Below are 14,856 nucleotides of genomic sequence, written 5' to 3'. Positions count from 1 at the left end.
TTACAGTGACAATTCCTGCAGTTTTCCCCTAAGATTTAATAATAAAAAATATCCATAGAAGACAGCTTGAATTCTTGTGAATGCAATTTCTACACCGATCACTATGTATGAACTCTGAGGAAATCCAGAGCTTGAAATTCTTAGCGTCTTAGGAATGGTCTGGAAGGCAGGGTTTGGAAAAATTCTTTCAAAATATTTCCAGCCCTTGCATTGAAGAACCAAATCACCTCCAATAGCACATTATTTTGATTTCTATCTTTCTTTTTTTCTATATGACTATAAAATTATAATATTAATTTAATGGCTGATAAGAACTGCTCAAAAAATAATGCATTTCAAGGCCATGATTTCGAGTTTTTAGATCTTGTACAGATTTGATTTCTAGTGCTAGTAGATCTTGAGGTGGATCCTGGTAGATTCATGTTGGAATTGAAGGAGAGGGGTAGAAGAGGATCTAAACAGCACTATTTTAAGGTTCACTATTGCCTGACGAGCTCAAGTTATGTCTTGAAAAATACAGATATTAATAGAATTCCAATCTAAAGAAAGTATTTTGAGCTCTATATCTGTATATCATTTTCCTGTTACTTACATTTATTTTGTCATTTCTATTTTGAGACCTTATAATCTGTTCCAGAAACAAAAGAAAGAACACTGAAAAAAACTAGGAAGGTAGCATAAGAGGAAAAATATCAATCCATCTGTGAATATATGCATGTATATGTATGTGTCTGCAGCTGGGTGGTTACTGTGTTGCAGTAAATTGACTATTCAGATATTTGAAGTTGCTTCCTGCTGGTAAATGTTTCACAACAAAGATGTGATCAAAAGAAATATAGGAATTGAACGATGAGTGAAGCCCAACCAATTAAATCTTTACTGCTAAGTCAAAAAGATAAAATAAATATGTCCTGTTAAAATTTCTGCCTTACCTTACTTTCTTTAGTACATAAAATGCACTTTTGTTAAAAAGGTCATGAGCTTTAACATGGAGGCAGAAGAAACCTAAATAAAAAACAAAACAAAACAAAACAAAAAACACCAAGAAAAAAGAATTTGAGATGACAGGAAGTAAACTTCTCTGCTCCCCATTTGTAAGAAGAGTGGCAGAAATATTGTATTTTTAAAGAAAACTCTTTTTAAAGTAACTCCTTAGCTACAGAATACTTTCATTTGGGGATCTAGAATATTTGTAACACCCTCGTGTAACATAATAGATCGACTGAACAATGCTAAAATGTAAGTTATCTGTTTCTGTGTGCTTACTTTTACATTTTGGCCATTCACCCTTATAGCATCATAGGAAAATAAATCATTATTTATTAAGAATAGAGTGACTATACTGAGAAAATGTTGTGTGTCTTTCTTACGAAGGCTGTATGAATGGGCTAATATGGCTCCCAAGTCATTCATGGGTTCTTGGAATGGAGGTTTGCCATTTAGTGTTTAGGGTAATATTTTAAGATGGTACAGTTGGACGCTGAAACAGAAGCTGAAAAACAAATGGAAGTGATGCAGTATTCAAAAGCAGCTGCCACAATAGCACTTCTCCCAATGTTTTCCAGTAAAACCTAAAGAGCTGTGAATCCAAGAAAGAGCAAATGAACAGATGAATGATTCAAGCTTGAGCATTAATGGGCAATCAGTGTGTGTAGGATACAAGAGACGATATTTCTCAGAAGATGTCTCTTCAGCAGTCCTTTGGGGATATTTTACACTGGTGACATTTAAATTGCTTTGTTCTTTTTGTTTATGTGGAAAAAAGAATCCATATCTGCATAGTACAGTGTTACTATCTCATTTTTGATGTCACCAGCACGAGATTTTTAATGGGCTCTGTGACACTGGGAATTTTCCCTTGGAAGAGTTTAGCTTTCCAAACAGCAAGGGTGGAGTGATCTATGTCAGACACTGAGAAATGAACCGAGCCCTGGAAGTGTCTTTTTCTCTCAATTGACTGTAATGGGAATCTAGGCACTGCTCAGAGGACGACATCTGCATTGCAGACATCTAAATTTGGGCAGATGGATACCACTCTGGCAGTAATGTGCTTTGTAGAAATCCAGCTTTTCTTATGCAGGAATTGGAGCTATGTCTTCCAAAAAAAAGTAAATCTCTGCTGCGTGTTCTGGGCCCAGCATAATGCTGGCACAGAAGAAAATGGAAACAAAACAGAAGATGCCAAAAGAAAAAAGGAGGCCAGTGAGTCCCACCCAAGCTATAATTCCTGATTCCTCTTTGGAGTCAGGCTGTGTTTTCTGATCCTGCTCAGCACTTGAGGCTTTCCGCTCAGGTGTGGCTCCTGCTGGCTTCTAGAGCTGGACTTTCCACCATGCTGTGCAGCCCACACCCTCATCGGCTCTCAGGGGAAAGGCTCAGGCAATAGGAATGGGAAGGAAACAGCAAAATGCGCAGGGCAGATTAAATTAGAGAATGGCACATCCTAAGTGGCCACATGAAGTCACCCTGTAGGCTGCTGTTGTTGCCACTTTAAATGGACTTCTCCCACATGAGTCTAGGTGAGGTCTTTTACTAGTTCCAAGAGAGGCAGAACTTCTGCTGTTTGGTGCTGAAGAGGTTTGAATAGGCAACACCACAGGAAGTTATGACAACTAAACCATGGGCTTCGCTGTTCAGGAACAGCTGACACCACCAAATAGTTTTTTCCATTTCAGAGGGGTTTTCAAAGGTAAGCAGAGCTGTAGGTACCTCAAAGATTAGCTGAAAGTTATCAGTAAGTTTACATAGTATGCTGGTGCCAAGTATTCAGAATTCCACTTGTTATCAGATTTGATGGGGAAAAGATAAGTTTGAAAATTGTATTTCTAATTGATGTATCTTCATAGACAGAGGAAATTAGGAGAAAATAACTTTAGAAGCAAAGATAGTGATAATTGTGGACAGTTGTTACTGTGTTGTTTGAAAGAGGTGCTCCTTTCCAGACATGCTGGGATGAAGGTAATCTTTGAACAACTCAAGCACTGTTGCCCAGGTAGCATAAACAATTGCATTTTTAATTACTGTGGCAAATGTAGTCATTATCATTTTAGAAATGCACTTAGTTTCTTTTTCCTCAGTGGAGCATGGAAGGGTCTTGGGGCATGATATTTTCAGATTTGGAAGAATCTAAAACTAAAATTGTGTATATATGAAAAAGAAAATAAGTAGCAAATCACTAATCACAACAATTCAATTGCTTTGAATTACACAAGATAATATCTTGTAGGTCTGGAACCCTTGTATCCCTCAGTCAACCATGACTGAAATTGACTCACATATCCAAAAAGAATTTGGGAGCAAGAGAAATGCTGTGTAAAGTTCTATGAAAAAAATGCTTAAATTTAAAATGCTCAGAGCTATCAGAGTTGCTCTCTATTTATACTTGAAAGGTATGTGACATATTTGTCCTTCAGGCAAAGTGACAAGAGTATTAGATGTGAGTTCTGGTGACCAGGTTTACATCAAAGGCAGTAGTGGGTTACCTGGACCTTTGGTTCTTGTGGCCTTGTGATCATTTTTCTATTGAGCTGTGGAATTAAGTCTAGTCATTTAATTTCTTTGACCTTCAGTTTCCCTGTTATTAAAATGGAGATAATGTGACTTAGTCAACTCTGAGAGAAGTGTGAAGAGGGATGTATAGATTCTTAGTACTGTTACAAGTATTTTAGTATTTCAGTTTCCCATTCCCCAAGACAAAAAGACATCCTATATTAATGTGTGATGATTCATAGCAAATTTTCAAACCTGTAACTACACAGTATCAATAAATCATAAAGTAGGTAATTATTCTCATAATTCTTTGTAGAGGGTTATAAATTCATGTTTATTTGAAGAATGGTAAGTGTATTCTACCATATAAGAGTTGTATGTATATAATTCATTTTACAAAAAAAACCAAAAAAACAAAACAACTTTTACTGATTGGCTACAACTTTGCCAAAAAGTATTTAAATTTTCAGTCTTAGCCTTCCAGTTATACCTCTTTCCAGTGTGGACTTCCATAAAAATAATAAGCTGTATTGTCATTGCTATGCCTCCTGTCAGTATCTCCTGCTTGGTCAAGTGTATGTTCATCAACGTTCTTGTCTTGTTGATATATGACTGCTGTAGCATTGTGGTGGCTTCTGTCAGATAATGCAGCTGTCTTGAACTCCCACATATGAGAAAAAAATACAGCTATAGCCCTTTGAAGAACTCTTATAAATGTGATTCTAATTAGATACATATAATAGGGAGTACCAGAGGTATTTGTTCATTGTCACAGACCTTCAGAGCTGAATTTCTGCAACAATTTGCTGAAGCACATAGACAACAAGAGGCATTTATGACTGCATGTGATCCAGAGATAAGAGATGTGCTAGATCTGAAGCATCTGAAATAAGAAGCAGTGGGAAGCAGAAGCATCCTTGTATTTCAAGATAATTATACCCAGTGTTTATCCGCAGAATTCAGACAGCAAACACTTAATACAACATTTCAAAAGTAAGCAGTTTAAAACATACTTTTAAAAGACATTTTTAAACCTTATCTATAGTCCAGTAACAGCAGTTGCTTTTTAAAATACTGTATCTGAAAGTCAGATAAATTTGTTGTTCTTTTGGTGATAGACTAGACAGTGAAGAAGTGAAACTTCTCTATGTAAGCATAAGGCTCTCTGCTGGGACAAGCAGCTCCAAAGTGCCTTGGAGTGTTCTGCTGGATCTGCTGTGCACAGGGAACTTTCTAATCAACTGTTGCTTACATGCAATGTGACAAGTTGTGCCACGAACAGCTGATCTAATGAAACCTAGTTTCCAATGTCTCTGTCCCACATTTTTTCCCCCTTCGTGTTGACTGATAAAACATGATCTTCTAAGTCTTTCTCTGTATGAGGACTTAATAGAGTATCTCTTCCCATTTGTAGGTAGGCCTATTTTCCTGAAACTTTTGTGAAAAAATGTCTTTCCAACTTCAAGCCTTTTGTCCAGTTTGCTTGAAATTGTTCAGGAGCACAGAAGTTTCAAGGGAACAGACATTGCACATGGATATTACTGCTTAAGTCTCATTTCTTTGGGAAAGCAGTCTAAATGCTTTAGTATTTAGAATTTTCACTATAAGAAATCCAATTATCTTCATGTGTCAGAAGAAATACTTCTATTAACTCCATCAGAATATATGTATACTTGTATATAACATTAAAGTATTAAAATAACTGGCAAAAACCAGCAAGCTAAAATGCTGCAAAGTTAAAAAAAATGCCAAATTAAGGTTATTGAATCTAAATTAATGTTTCCTTCTCTCATTCTGGTAGTTATAATGCTCCATGTTACATGTGAAGCCAGGTGCACTGTGCACAAGCTACAGGAAAATGTAAAGCCCATTTACATTTATTTTTTGGGTGGGAGTGTCAATCTGCTTGAGGGTAGGAAGGTCCTGCAGAGGGATCTGGACAGGCTGGACCGATGGGCCGAGGCCAACTGTATGAGGTTTAACAAGGCCAAGTGCCGGGTCCTGCACTTGGGTCACAACAACCCCATGCAGCGCTACAGGCTTGGGGAAGAGTGGCTGGAAAGCTGCCTGGCTGAAAAAGACCTGGGGGTGTTGGTTGACAGACGGCTGAACATGAGCCAGCAGTGTGCCCAGGTGGCCAAGAAGGCCAACAGCATCCTGGCTTGTATCAGGAATAGTGTGGCCAGCAGGAGCAGGGAGGTGATTGTTCCCCTGTACTCGGCGCTGGTGAGGCCGCACCTGGAATCCTGTGTCCAGTTTTGGGCCCCTCACAACAAGAAAGACATTGAGGTGCTGGAGCGTGTCCAGAGAAGGGCAACGAAGCTGGTGAAGGGTCTGGAGCACAGGCCTTATGAGGAGCGTCTGAGGGAACTGGGATTGTTTAGTCTGGAGAAGAGGAGGCTGAGGGGAGACCTTATCGCTCTCTACAACTACCTGAAAGGAGGGTGTAGTGAGGTGGGTGTTGGTCTCTTCTCCCAAGTAACAAGTGATAGGACGAGAGGAAATGGGCTCAAGCTGCACCAGGGGAGGTTTAGATTGGATATTAAGAAAAGTTTCTTTACTGAAAGAGTGGTCAAGCATTGGAACAGGCTGCCCAGAGAGGTGGTGGAGTCACCATCCCTGGAAGCATTCAAAAAACGGGTAGACGTGGCACTCTGGGACATGGTGTAGTCTACCTTAACTGGTTTAGTGTGGACTTGGTAGTGTTAGGTTAATGGTTGGACTGGATGATCTTAAAGGTCTTTTCCAACCTAAACAATTCTATGATTCTATGATTCTATGATTCTGTACTTAATGTCTTAGAGTTGGGTTTTTTTAAAAAATATGAGTGTGTTAAGACCATGCATCTGAATTAAATTCCTATGTTCCAAAGTTTTATGAGCAGCCTACACTCAAAAAGTAGATATGCATTAGGGGTGTCATGAAAACTCCATCCCTGGAGACATTCAGACCTCAGCTGGACAAATTCCTGCACAATTTGATCTATGCTGGTTGTGCTTTGAGCAGAGATTGGACCAGGTGACCTCCAGAGGGTCACTCCTGCCCTAAATAAATCTATGAGCTGTGACCAGACCTATGGACCAGAAAAAGCTGTCCTATGAAGTATATGTAATATGTATGCTTTAAATTACCTAGAATTACTTCTGTGTAAAGCAATTCAAACCTTTAAAACTGTGTTGTTAGCTTCCATTAGATCAAAACAATATTTATCATAATTCTTTACAATCTGTACATGGTCTACCTAATAGCTAGGCTGGTTGGCAATTATTTGGTTATCTATAAAAGTGAGAAATTGGAACAGGTAAATTTCACTCATGTTGGCTATAGTCTCACTTTAGATCTCCTGAGAAAGGACAGAATTGTATTATTTTCACAGTGTCTAGAAGATTAAGTAGGAAATGGCATGCTGAATTATAGACAATCATGCAAAACAGCACTTCCAAGAAAAATGCAAGAAGAATCCTACACATGTTGTTACTGAATTTAGAGAATGACATTGTCACTCATGACAAACAATGGTTTTTTTATATATTTTTTGTAAGGGATGGATAGTGTATAGTCTAAAATATTGTCTGCTTATTGAGAAGGTGATATAATACAGAGGTGTGCAGAGAACAGTGTTTACTGATTTGGAAAAGTAGTTTAGCAAAATTTAATCAGTACAGTTTGGAGAAAAGACAGCAAAATAAGAAGAGTAAGTCTGTAAATACTTGAGAGAAATGGATTGGTGATATAAAAAGAGGAAATAGCCCTCAGCTGTAACAGGTAGGGAATAGTGTCGTGTCTCTGTCATATTTCACATATATGCAGTGCCATGGGTCTGTGAAATGAAATTAGCAAACATTCATAATTGAATTGTGAACAACTAGAGGATAGCTACAACAGCCATTAGAAAAACAGTTGTGGATCCTAAGGTTTATTAGAAGATAGAATAATTTGTCAAGGGAAGTTCTCAAGCACAAGCATTAGATAAGAGTAGCAACAGCAGGTCAAACTTTATTATACAAGATCCTCCAGCATTATGGCAGGGAAATTTAGCTTCCAGTCCTAGCAAATAAGGTCTTATGGATACAAAAAGGTAGCAAAGTAGTGGACAGAAGGAGAGAAAACAGGTACTACCTTACTCACATCAGATATATGAATAAGAAGTTTGGCAACCACCAGTGAACATATATTGCTTAAGCATGAATACTTCTCCTATACACTGTGAAACAAAACAAAACAAAACAAAACAAAACACTCAGAGAAATTGGCCATTTAAAATACAGTCTACCCCTGAGGGTGTTGAACAATTACGAACCATGCTTTGGAATGTCACAAAATATTTTGATAGAGGCGGCTGTCATGACCAAATCCCTCCATATTTTGTAGAAATACTGCAAAATAACCTGTATATATACAGGTTTAGTATCTTGACACTAAGAAGTGCTGCAGAATCCAGTGCCTACTTCAATTAGACTTTGTTATTTAGTAAGTTATATTTGAATAACCATTTGAATAAACAGCTCTGCACTTCTCACATATAATTGATATTACATGCCTCTCTTGATATTGCAATATTACCTATTTGAACAATAATAAGAGATCCAGATTAGTCTCAAATTCAAATGTAAGGTCTATCAACCCTTTTCTCAGATACAGTTTTTCTGACTGAGTACTCGCTAGGTCACTCTGGATTCTGTCTGTGAAAGGGAAGAATTTGTTCTTCGTTCTCTTTTGTATGTAACACTTTTACTCATATCCACCGTATTTATAGTCTGGTTTTGTCTTGGATTGAACTAATGGCCTAATGAACTAAGTTTAACTCTGTTGATAGTGAAATTATTAATGCACTGTTTCTCTCTTCCTCCCTGCAGTATGCTGTCTGGCTGGTCCTTTGGGTTACATGGAACGTGTTTGTTATCTGCTTCTATTTGGAGGCTGGGGACCTTTCAAAGGTATTGTATACATTTAAGACATCAGCACAGTTAACATGCCCCAGTTGAAAGGCTGTGTTCTGTTTTACTCATCCTTTTAGTGTTATTAGAATGAGCGTAGTATGATAGAAATCTGGAGTATTCTGGGTCTGTTAGAAACTTTTAATCTGGACAGTAATGAGCATATACCTTCTGATGACCTCAAGAATAATGGTATACATGTTTTAAAAGAAAATTACCTCTTTTTGCCCCCTCAGTAATTTTGCAATGCAAATTTCACCTCTATGAGAGATATTAATTAGTGATTTCTTGAATACAAAAGATTACCATCTCAAGGGTAAACAAGTATTTTTTGTACCATTTAGCTGTTACTTTGCTGGATTCCTTTCAGGGGTCTTATACCACAGCATAATAATTGTAAAACAAGGTGTCTTTCATTAAATTTAAATGTAAACTGAGGTGCCAGAATAGATTGCCATTTGGCTACAGCAGTGTTTTTTAACTTTGTGCTTGTGGTAGGAATGTTATGATTGAAGACACAGTCAAAATTCATAGGAAAAATATATTTGCCTAAGAATGACATGTTTATAGGATTTTATTGACACTGTAAGTGATACCATGTAAAGTAATGGTAATGGACTCAAACCAACATCTCAAACCAAAACTCTTACTTTCTAAGGCATTCCCAGAAGGCTGGCAATTTGTGGGATAAAAGATTAGCAGTGGTAACAAATTATTTTGTTAAAGTAATAAGCTTCAACTAAGTCTAAATATTGCTGTCCATGATGAGTTATGCTCACAGTGGTGTGAACTGAACATCAAGGAGATTCCCACATGTGAAAGAGATCACATTCTCTTCTTGACTCAGATATTTAATTGCTGTTCCTGATTAAAGGGAGTTTAGCCCAACTGTAAATTACAGATGTAATTCTCTGACCTGTTGTGAGTTACTGGTATGTTATGATGCAGAAAGTTAAACACAATTATAGGAAGAATAAATGAGGCAAAGATACTTCCTTACCTGTATTTTCTCTCAGATCACCCCTAAAGTACAAAAAATACTGGGGTATTTCATCCCCATGTATTATTCATTCTTTCATCCCCATTTCTTCAAAAGATGCAGACTTCAAAAGGATAGGAATTTCATTTCCTGAAGGTGTAAAGTAATTTTCTGCAGGTAAAACGTTACACTTTCTGGGTTTTATACCTTCAGACATGCCCGATCTCATTAAAAGCTTGGCAAAAACACTGTAAATAAAAGAACTTGCATATATTATCTTTTATTTGGTTAAATGCTTTCTGTATTGCTAAGTGAGCTAATGTATACAACAAACCCTGCACCTGTTGTACATTTATACTCAACCCAGTCCACCCTCTTTCCACCTGCTTGTTTCAGCCACCTGTATTCCTAAACTTGTAAATGTTGGGATGCTCATTGTGTCTGGGGAAGTAAAAGGGAATGAGAAGGAGGGGAGAAAGGAGAATCAGCTGTTTGAGCACCGTGTTTTAATGGGTATAAAAACAGCTTAAGAACACTACTAAGTGCTACATGGAATAAAAATGGGCTGAAAAAAGTATCTAAACCTGGAACTTTTGTTTTCTGAAGTCTAGGGCTGTGTCATCTAGAGTGTTTTCCAACCAACCATATGGTTCAGGCTTATATTTAGATGAAGTTAAAGTTTTTATTTGGTTTTTAGAGGTATTATTTGTTCCAATATTATGATCTGCCTTGAAATACCCAGTAAGGTATATTTCTTCCACTCCAGTTGGTTTTCAGACCAACAGCATTGGTAAAGAGAGGGAGAAAGGGAAAAGAAATGGACTGAAGAAATAGGTACAGATTGACTCATTATCTACAAAAGGTCTAATTCACACATGGGACATCACTTTCCTTTCCTCTCCCTTTCAACTGTGCATAGTACATCAAAACTTCCCCACATGATCAAATCTTCTGCAAGATCTAGGGCCTAGAAATATATGTCTAATGGAAAGATACCCAACTGTTTGGATAGATAAAACTTACCCTCCTGTTCTAGATCCTTTAGAGGCTCCAATTGTTTTACAGATGTAGGTGTCTTACAGAATGGATCGTTGTAAGTTTTATGTCTCTCAGTCACATTCATATGTCTTGCACTGAATCTTCTTTATTATTTATATTTTCATCTGGGAATAACTGCAACTTGAAATCTGTAATGATACTCCTGTGTATTTTTTTGTGTTTCGAATGGCACGTAGAACTTTGAAAAAAGCTCTGGGTCTGAATCGGTTCTAAATAGAGAATAAAAAATAACCTTTAGGTAAGTACCAGAGGGATGCCTCTGAGGTTGTAAACCATGAGAGAGGATCCTGCACAGCATGGCTTTAGGAATTGATAGGTTAAAATTACAGCCTAATAATAGCTCAGCTGGGTATAGTTTATTTTTATATGTATAATTTATAGCTTTCTACCAAATAAAATAAAAGAAAGCCTTTTTTTTTTAAGTTTTGAGAACAGTTTTTATTCTATGTGTACGTACATCAATATTTCCACCATCACTTGCTGATGCAATGGAGAGGACATATTTCAGTTGTTAATATACCTTATTACAAAAGGTTTGCTAGCTTCATCCTTTTTTATTTTAGTTGTGGAGGCAGAGGTCATGACATTTTTACAGCTTGTCCTTATTACACTGCAACAGGCCTGCAAAGACTCAGAAATTTTTAGAACAATGAGGTAATCATCTCTGAAGAGACTGAGGAGGCTCAAGGATTGTTAATGAACAGCCATGCAAATCTGTTTGCATTATAGACCATTACAATCATAAGTATCTTCTGGAAAATGGCATCACACTATCATTTTGTGTCCTTGATGCACAGTTATCTTTGCTGAAACTCTTTCACAGCAAGCTGGAATGTTTATGGCTTAGAAGGTCTGTAACAAAGAGGAAGTGCAATCACTTGTTTTTAACTTTGTTATGTGGATCTGTGAATGAATGCCTAGAAAATCCACTTCTCAGACTTATTACTCTTCAATAATATTTAATAATCTATGTGTTGTTTTGCTTGCCATACTCAGTATAAGTAGGACTTTAAGGTTTCAGGAGTGGTAATATTTATTCTGGCCTGTGGCTAGGCAAATATAGTGTACAAAAAGCATAACTTCTTGTCTTGAATAAGGCACATCTGAAGTACACTAGTGAAACAGAAAGGAAAACATAATAGAAAACATCTCTGAGAAAATGTAATATTTCCATGATTTGTTTAAATATATCAAGAAAGGAACTAGATTCAACTATCTCAGAACAACAACAACAAAAAAAAGCCCCCCAAACCCAACAAAAAGTTAACAGTCTGTTTAGCATTTTTTACTTTCTTCTTCAGACAAAAATACCATTTACTTCTATGGGATTCAGCTGCAACACCTGAATAAAGACCCTCAGTAGAAAGAGTGCAGCAAATACTCATGTAATAAAGAAAGAGCACTCTTGCTTCAAGGCATTTAAAAGCTTATCCTATTGATGTCTAAGGATCCCACAAGCAGAATAGAAGCAGAATAGGAACTATCAAACACCCATGTTCAGTTTAAAAATGAGCAGACAATCTTTTGCTGGAAAAAATGGATGGCTGAAGTTGCACTGGTCCCATCATAAGTGTGGGAGTGTAGAGATGCTGCTGCCGTCAGTTACTGGGAGTCAAGACAGAGGCTGGACTTGGGGTGCTGGACAAGGGTGACCAGCTGGGGTTCAGGATCCAAAGCAGCCCTTGCTGCACATGGTCCCAGCCTGGTGCCAGTACTTTTGGTTCTCCTGACATGCATCCCTACTTGGGTGACCAGATACAAGAGCTCTGCTCTCACTGCCGCCTGGCTGAGCTCTGGTATCACTTTTCTGTAGTCCCTACAGCACTATGCGAATGTGACCAAGAACACACTTTTTAAAAACTCATTTTAACTCTCAAAATTTACTTAGATTCTATTTGTGTGGCATTCTTGACATCTTCCTTATTTATGCCTAATAATATACATAGGTTACATTTAATATATTAAATCAGAAGGTTGTACTTACGTGTCTTTTGACACAAAAATTGTTTGAAAGTCAAACACTCCAGTATCAAGAAATGCCAGAATTAAGGTTGCTTGTATAAACATAATTTAGCGCTCTCTGTACATTCATTTTTATATAGCTTTTGATTATGCAGTCACAACTGTATTTCTTTCTTTTTCACTATCCTTTCCTTAATCTCTGTACAGCATGGCCTGTTTTAGAGATGGATCAGGCTTGGGAATTGAGTGAGGCTGCCATACTGGATCTTAGTCCAATATTGTAGCAGTCAGAAAAAGCTTAATAAAGTGGCAAGAAAACAAAAAAAAATGTGCTTTTCTTACCATGTGTGGCCATTAAATATTTTGTTTTGTCCTCATTGGCCATTATGTAATTAATTTTCATATTTCATACAAGTAAATCCTGTACTTCAACTCTGCTCTGAAAACATGTAGAATAATACTATGAAAGCTTACGTACAGAACTGTGGCACCTAGGAGCCCTAGGCATGGTGGCAATAGTATGTACATAGCTCACCGTGTGTCAAGTGCAGTTCCTCATGATTTTAGCACTCGTACATATCTGAGTTTCAAGCTACTGTTCTTTTTAAAAAAATGTTACTATTTGCATTGAAATGAGGCTACTTCCTTTCCTGCATTGTCCTGAGCTGCAACAGGGGGAACATGAAAGAATAGGAAAGATTAAAAAAAGGCACTTATTTAAAATCAGAATTATTAAATGTGATACAAAGAACTGAATGTATTGTAGCTATTAAAATGTAAACTAAAGAAAAATATCTAATCAGGTTGTTTTCTGCCAGAAGTTTTAAGGGAAATCAAACATTTCTGAACACATTTTTTCCTACACACTCCAAATATCTGCAAATATTAGATAACTTAGACCCACAAAATCACAGACTAATTCATGTTGGAAGAGACCTCTCAAGGTTACTGAATCCAGTCTCCTGCTCAGAGTAGCACCAACTTCAAAGTTAGATCAGGTTGCTCAGAGTTTTAGCCAGTCAAGTTTTCAAAGTCGCCAAGGATGGAAATTTCACAACCTCTCTAGTTCTTAACTATTCTCATTGTGAAAAATTTTCTCCGGATATGCAGTTAAAATTTCTGTTGCTGGAATCTGTGACATTGCCTCTTGTCGTTTCACTGTGTCACTCTGAGAAGAGTCATGTTCCATCTTTCTAACACCCCCTTTAGGCTTTTAACTGAAGTTGAGTACTTCAACTTTCTTTTGGTCCTTTCTGTAGTTGAATTCCTATTTCCAACCACACACAGCTTGTTGCACCTCACAAGAAAAAAGCCAATTATCATGAAATAAATAATCAGTTCACTTTTCACAATTTTACATGCTTTATTATGGAAGAAAAATAATGGGTATTCACATATATGTCAAGCTATATAATATCTTAATAAAATGCCGAAAGATTAAGGTTATCCTTGTTATCTGGAAGAAGTAGTACACATTCAAAAATAATTAGAATCCTTTAGTTCAAAGACAATTCAATTTATATCAACATTTAAGTTGCCTGGTATTGTATTTAGGGAAATACTGAAAACGTTGCATATAAACCTTGCAGTCAAATAAAATGCTGAAAATATGTAACTCTTCCTGTTTCCCACTGAGATAAGTATGAATCAGGAAGGTTAACCAAAACTTGGTGAAGGCTCCCCAGTAACTGATAGGGAGCAGGAGGAAGGCAGTATAATGGCATTGCTGGGGAATTCTCCTGAGGAGAGAGACAGCTCTGGAAGTGCAGAGGAACTACTGGAGAAATGAAGGTTTAGGGAGAGAGTTTGCTGCTCCTTTATTATCTGCAAGTATTACCCACTCTGTAGCTGAACAGCAAGTTTGTTTTCCACATCATGAAAGCAGAATAATAAAGACAAATGTAAGAAATCATGTCAGAGGGATTCCCCAACTGCCAATGTACACTGTGATTAAAATCAGTGTTTTCATACTCATAGTCATGGTTCATAGAAAAAGTAAGGCCAGAAGGGACTTCAGGATATGACTAGTCCATTCTCCTGCCTCCAGCCAGGTTCAGCAACCAACCTGGACTATGGGAGAGCATCTGATGCAAAAGATCTTAAGGAAGAAATGAGCAGTTTAGAAATCCACCCACAGCTGACATTCATGCATTAGCAACTTTTCACCACTGATAAGTCCACCTTTCCCTTGTTGACCTGAGATGTTATTCCAGGATTAGCCAGATATGGTTGACTTCTAGTGGCTGTAGTACAGTGCATCCCTTCTCTTTTCCATTGGATGACACTAATAGGAAGAGGAAGAGGCAGTAATGCTCGTAGCACTTCCTGCCAACAGAAAAATTAACATCAGCCCTGCATTGCTGGTGGGGATAAATGGAAGGGGTGGGAGGAAATATGGAGCCCATGTTTCCTTCTACCATTCCCGTTTGT

The 14,856-nt window shown here is 37.4% G+C and overlaps 1 protein-coding gene across 1 annotated transcript in view; it reads left to right on the top strand.

The window, feature by feature from the left end:
• Nucleotides 1–14,856, top strand: part of NKAIN2 (sodium/potassium transporting ATPase interacting 2) — a 548,435-nt gene that overhangs the window by 284,522 nt on the left and 249,057 nt on the right. Inside the window, exon 3 of the mRNA XM_075707629.1 lies at nt 8,346–8,426. Within this exon, the coding sequence (XP_075563744.1) occupies nt 8,346–8,426 (81 nt within the window). The remainder of the gene's footprint in view (nt 1–8,345; nt 8,427–14,856) is intronic.

Source organism: Pelecanus crispus, chromosome 3 (assembly GCF_030463565.1).
Source record: "Pelecanus crispus isolate bPelCri1 chromosome 3, bPelCri1.pri, whole genome shotgun sequence".
Taxonomy (NCBI): domain Eukaryota; kingdom Metazoa; phylum Chordata; class Aves; order Pelecaniformes; family Pelecanidae; genus Pelecanus; species Pelecanus crispus.
This window is presented reverse-complemented; position numbering and strand designations above follow the sequence as displayed.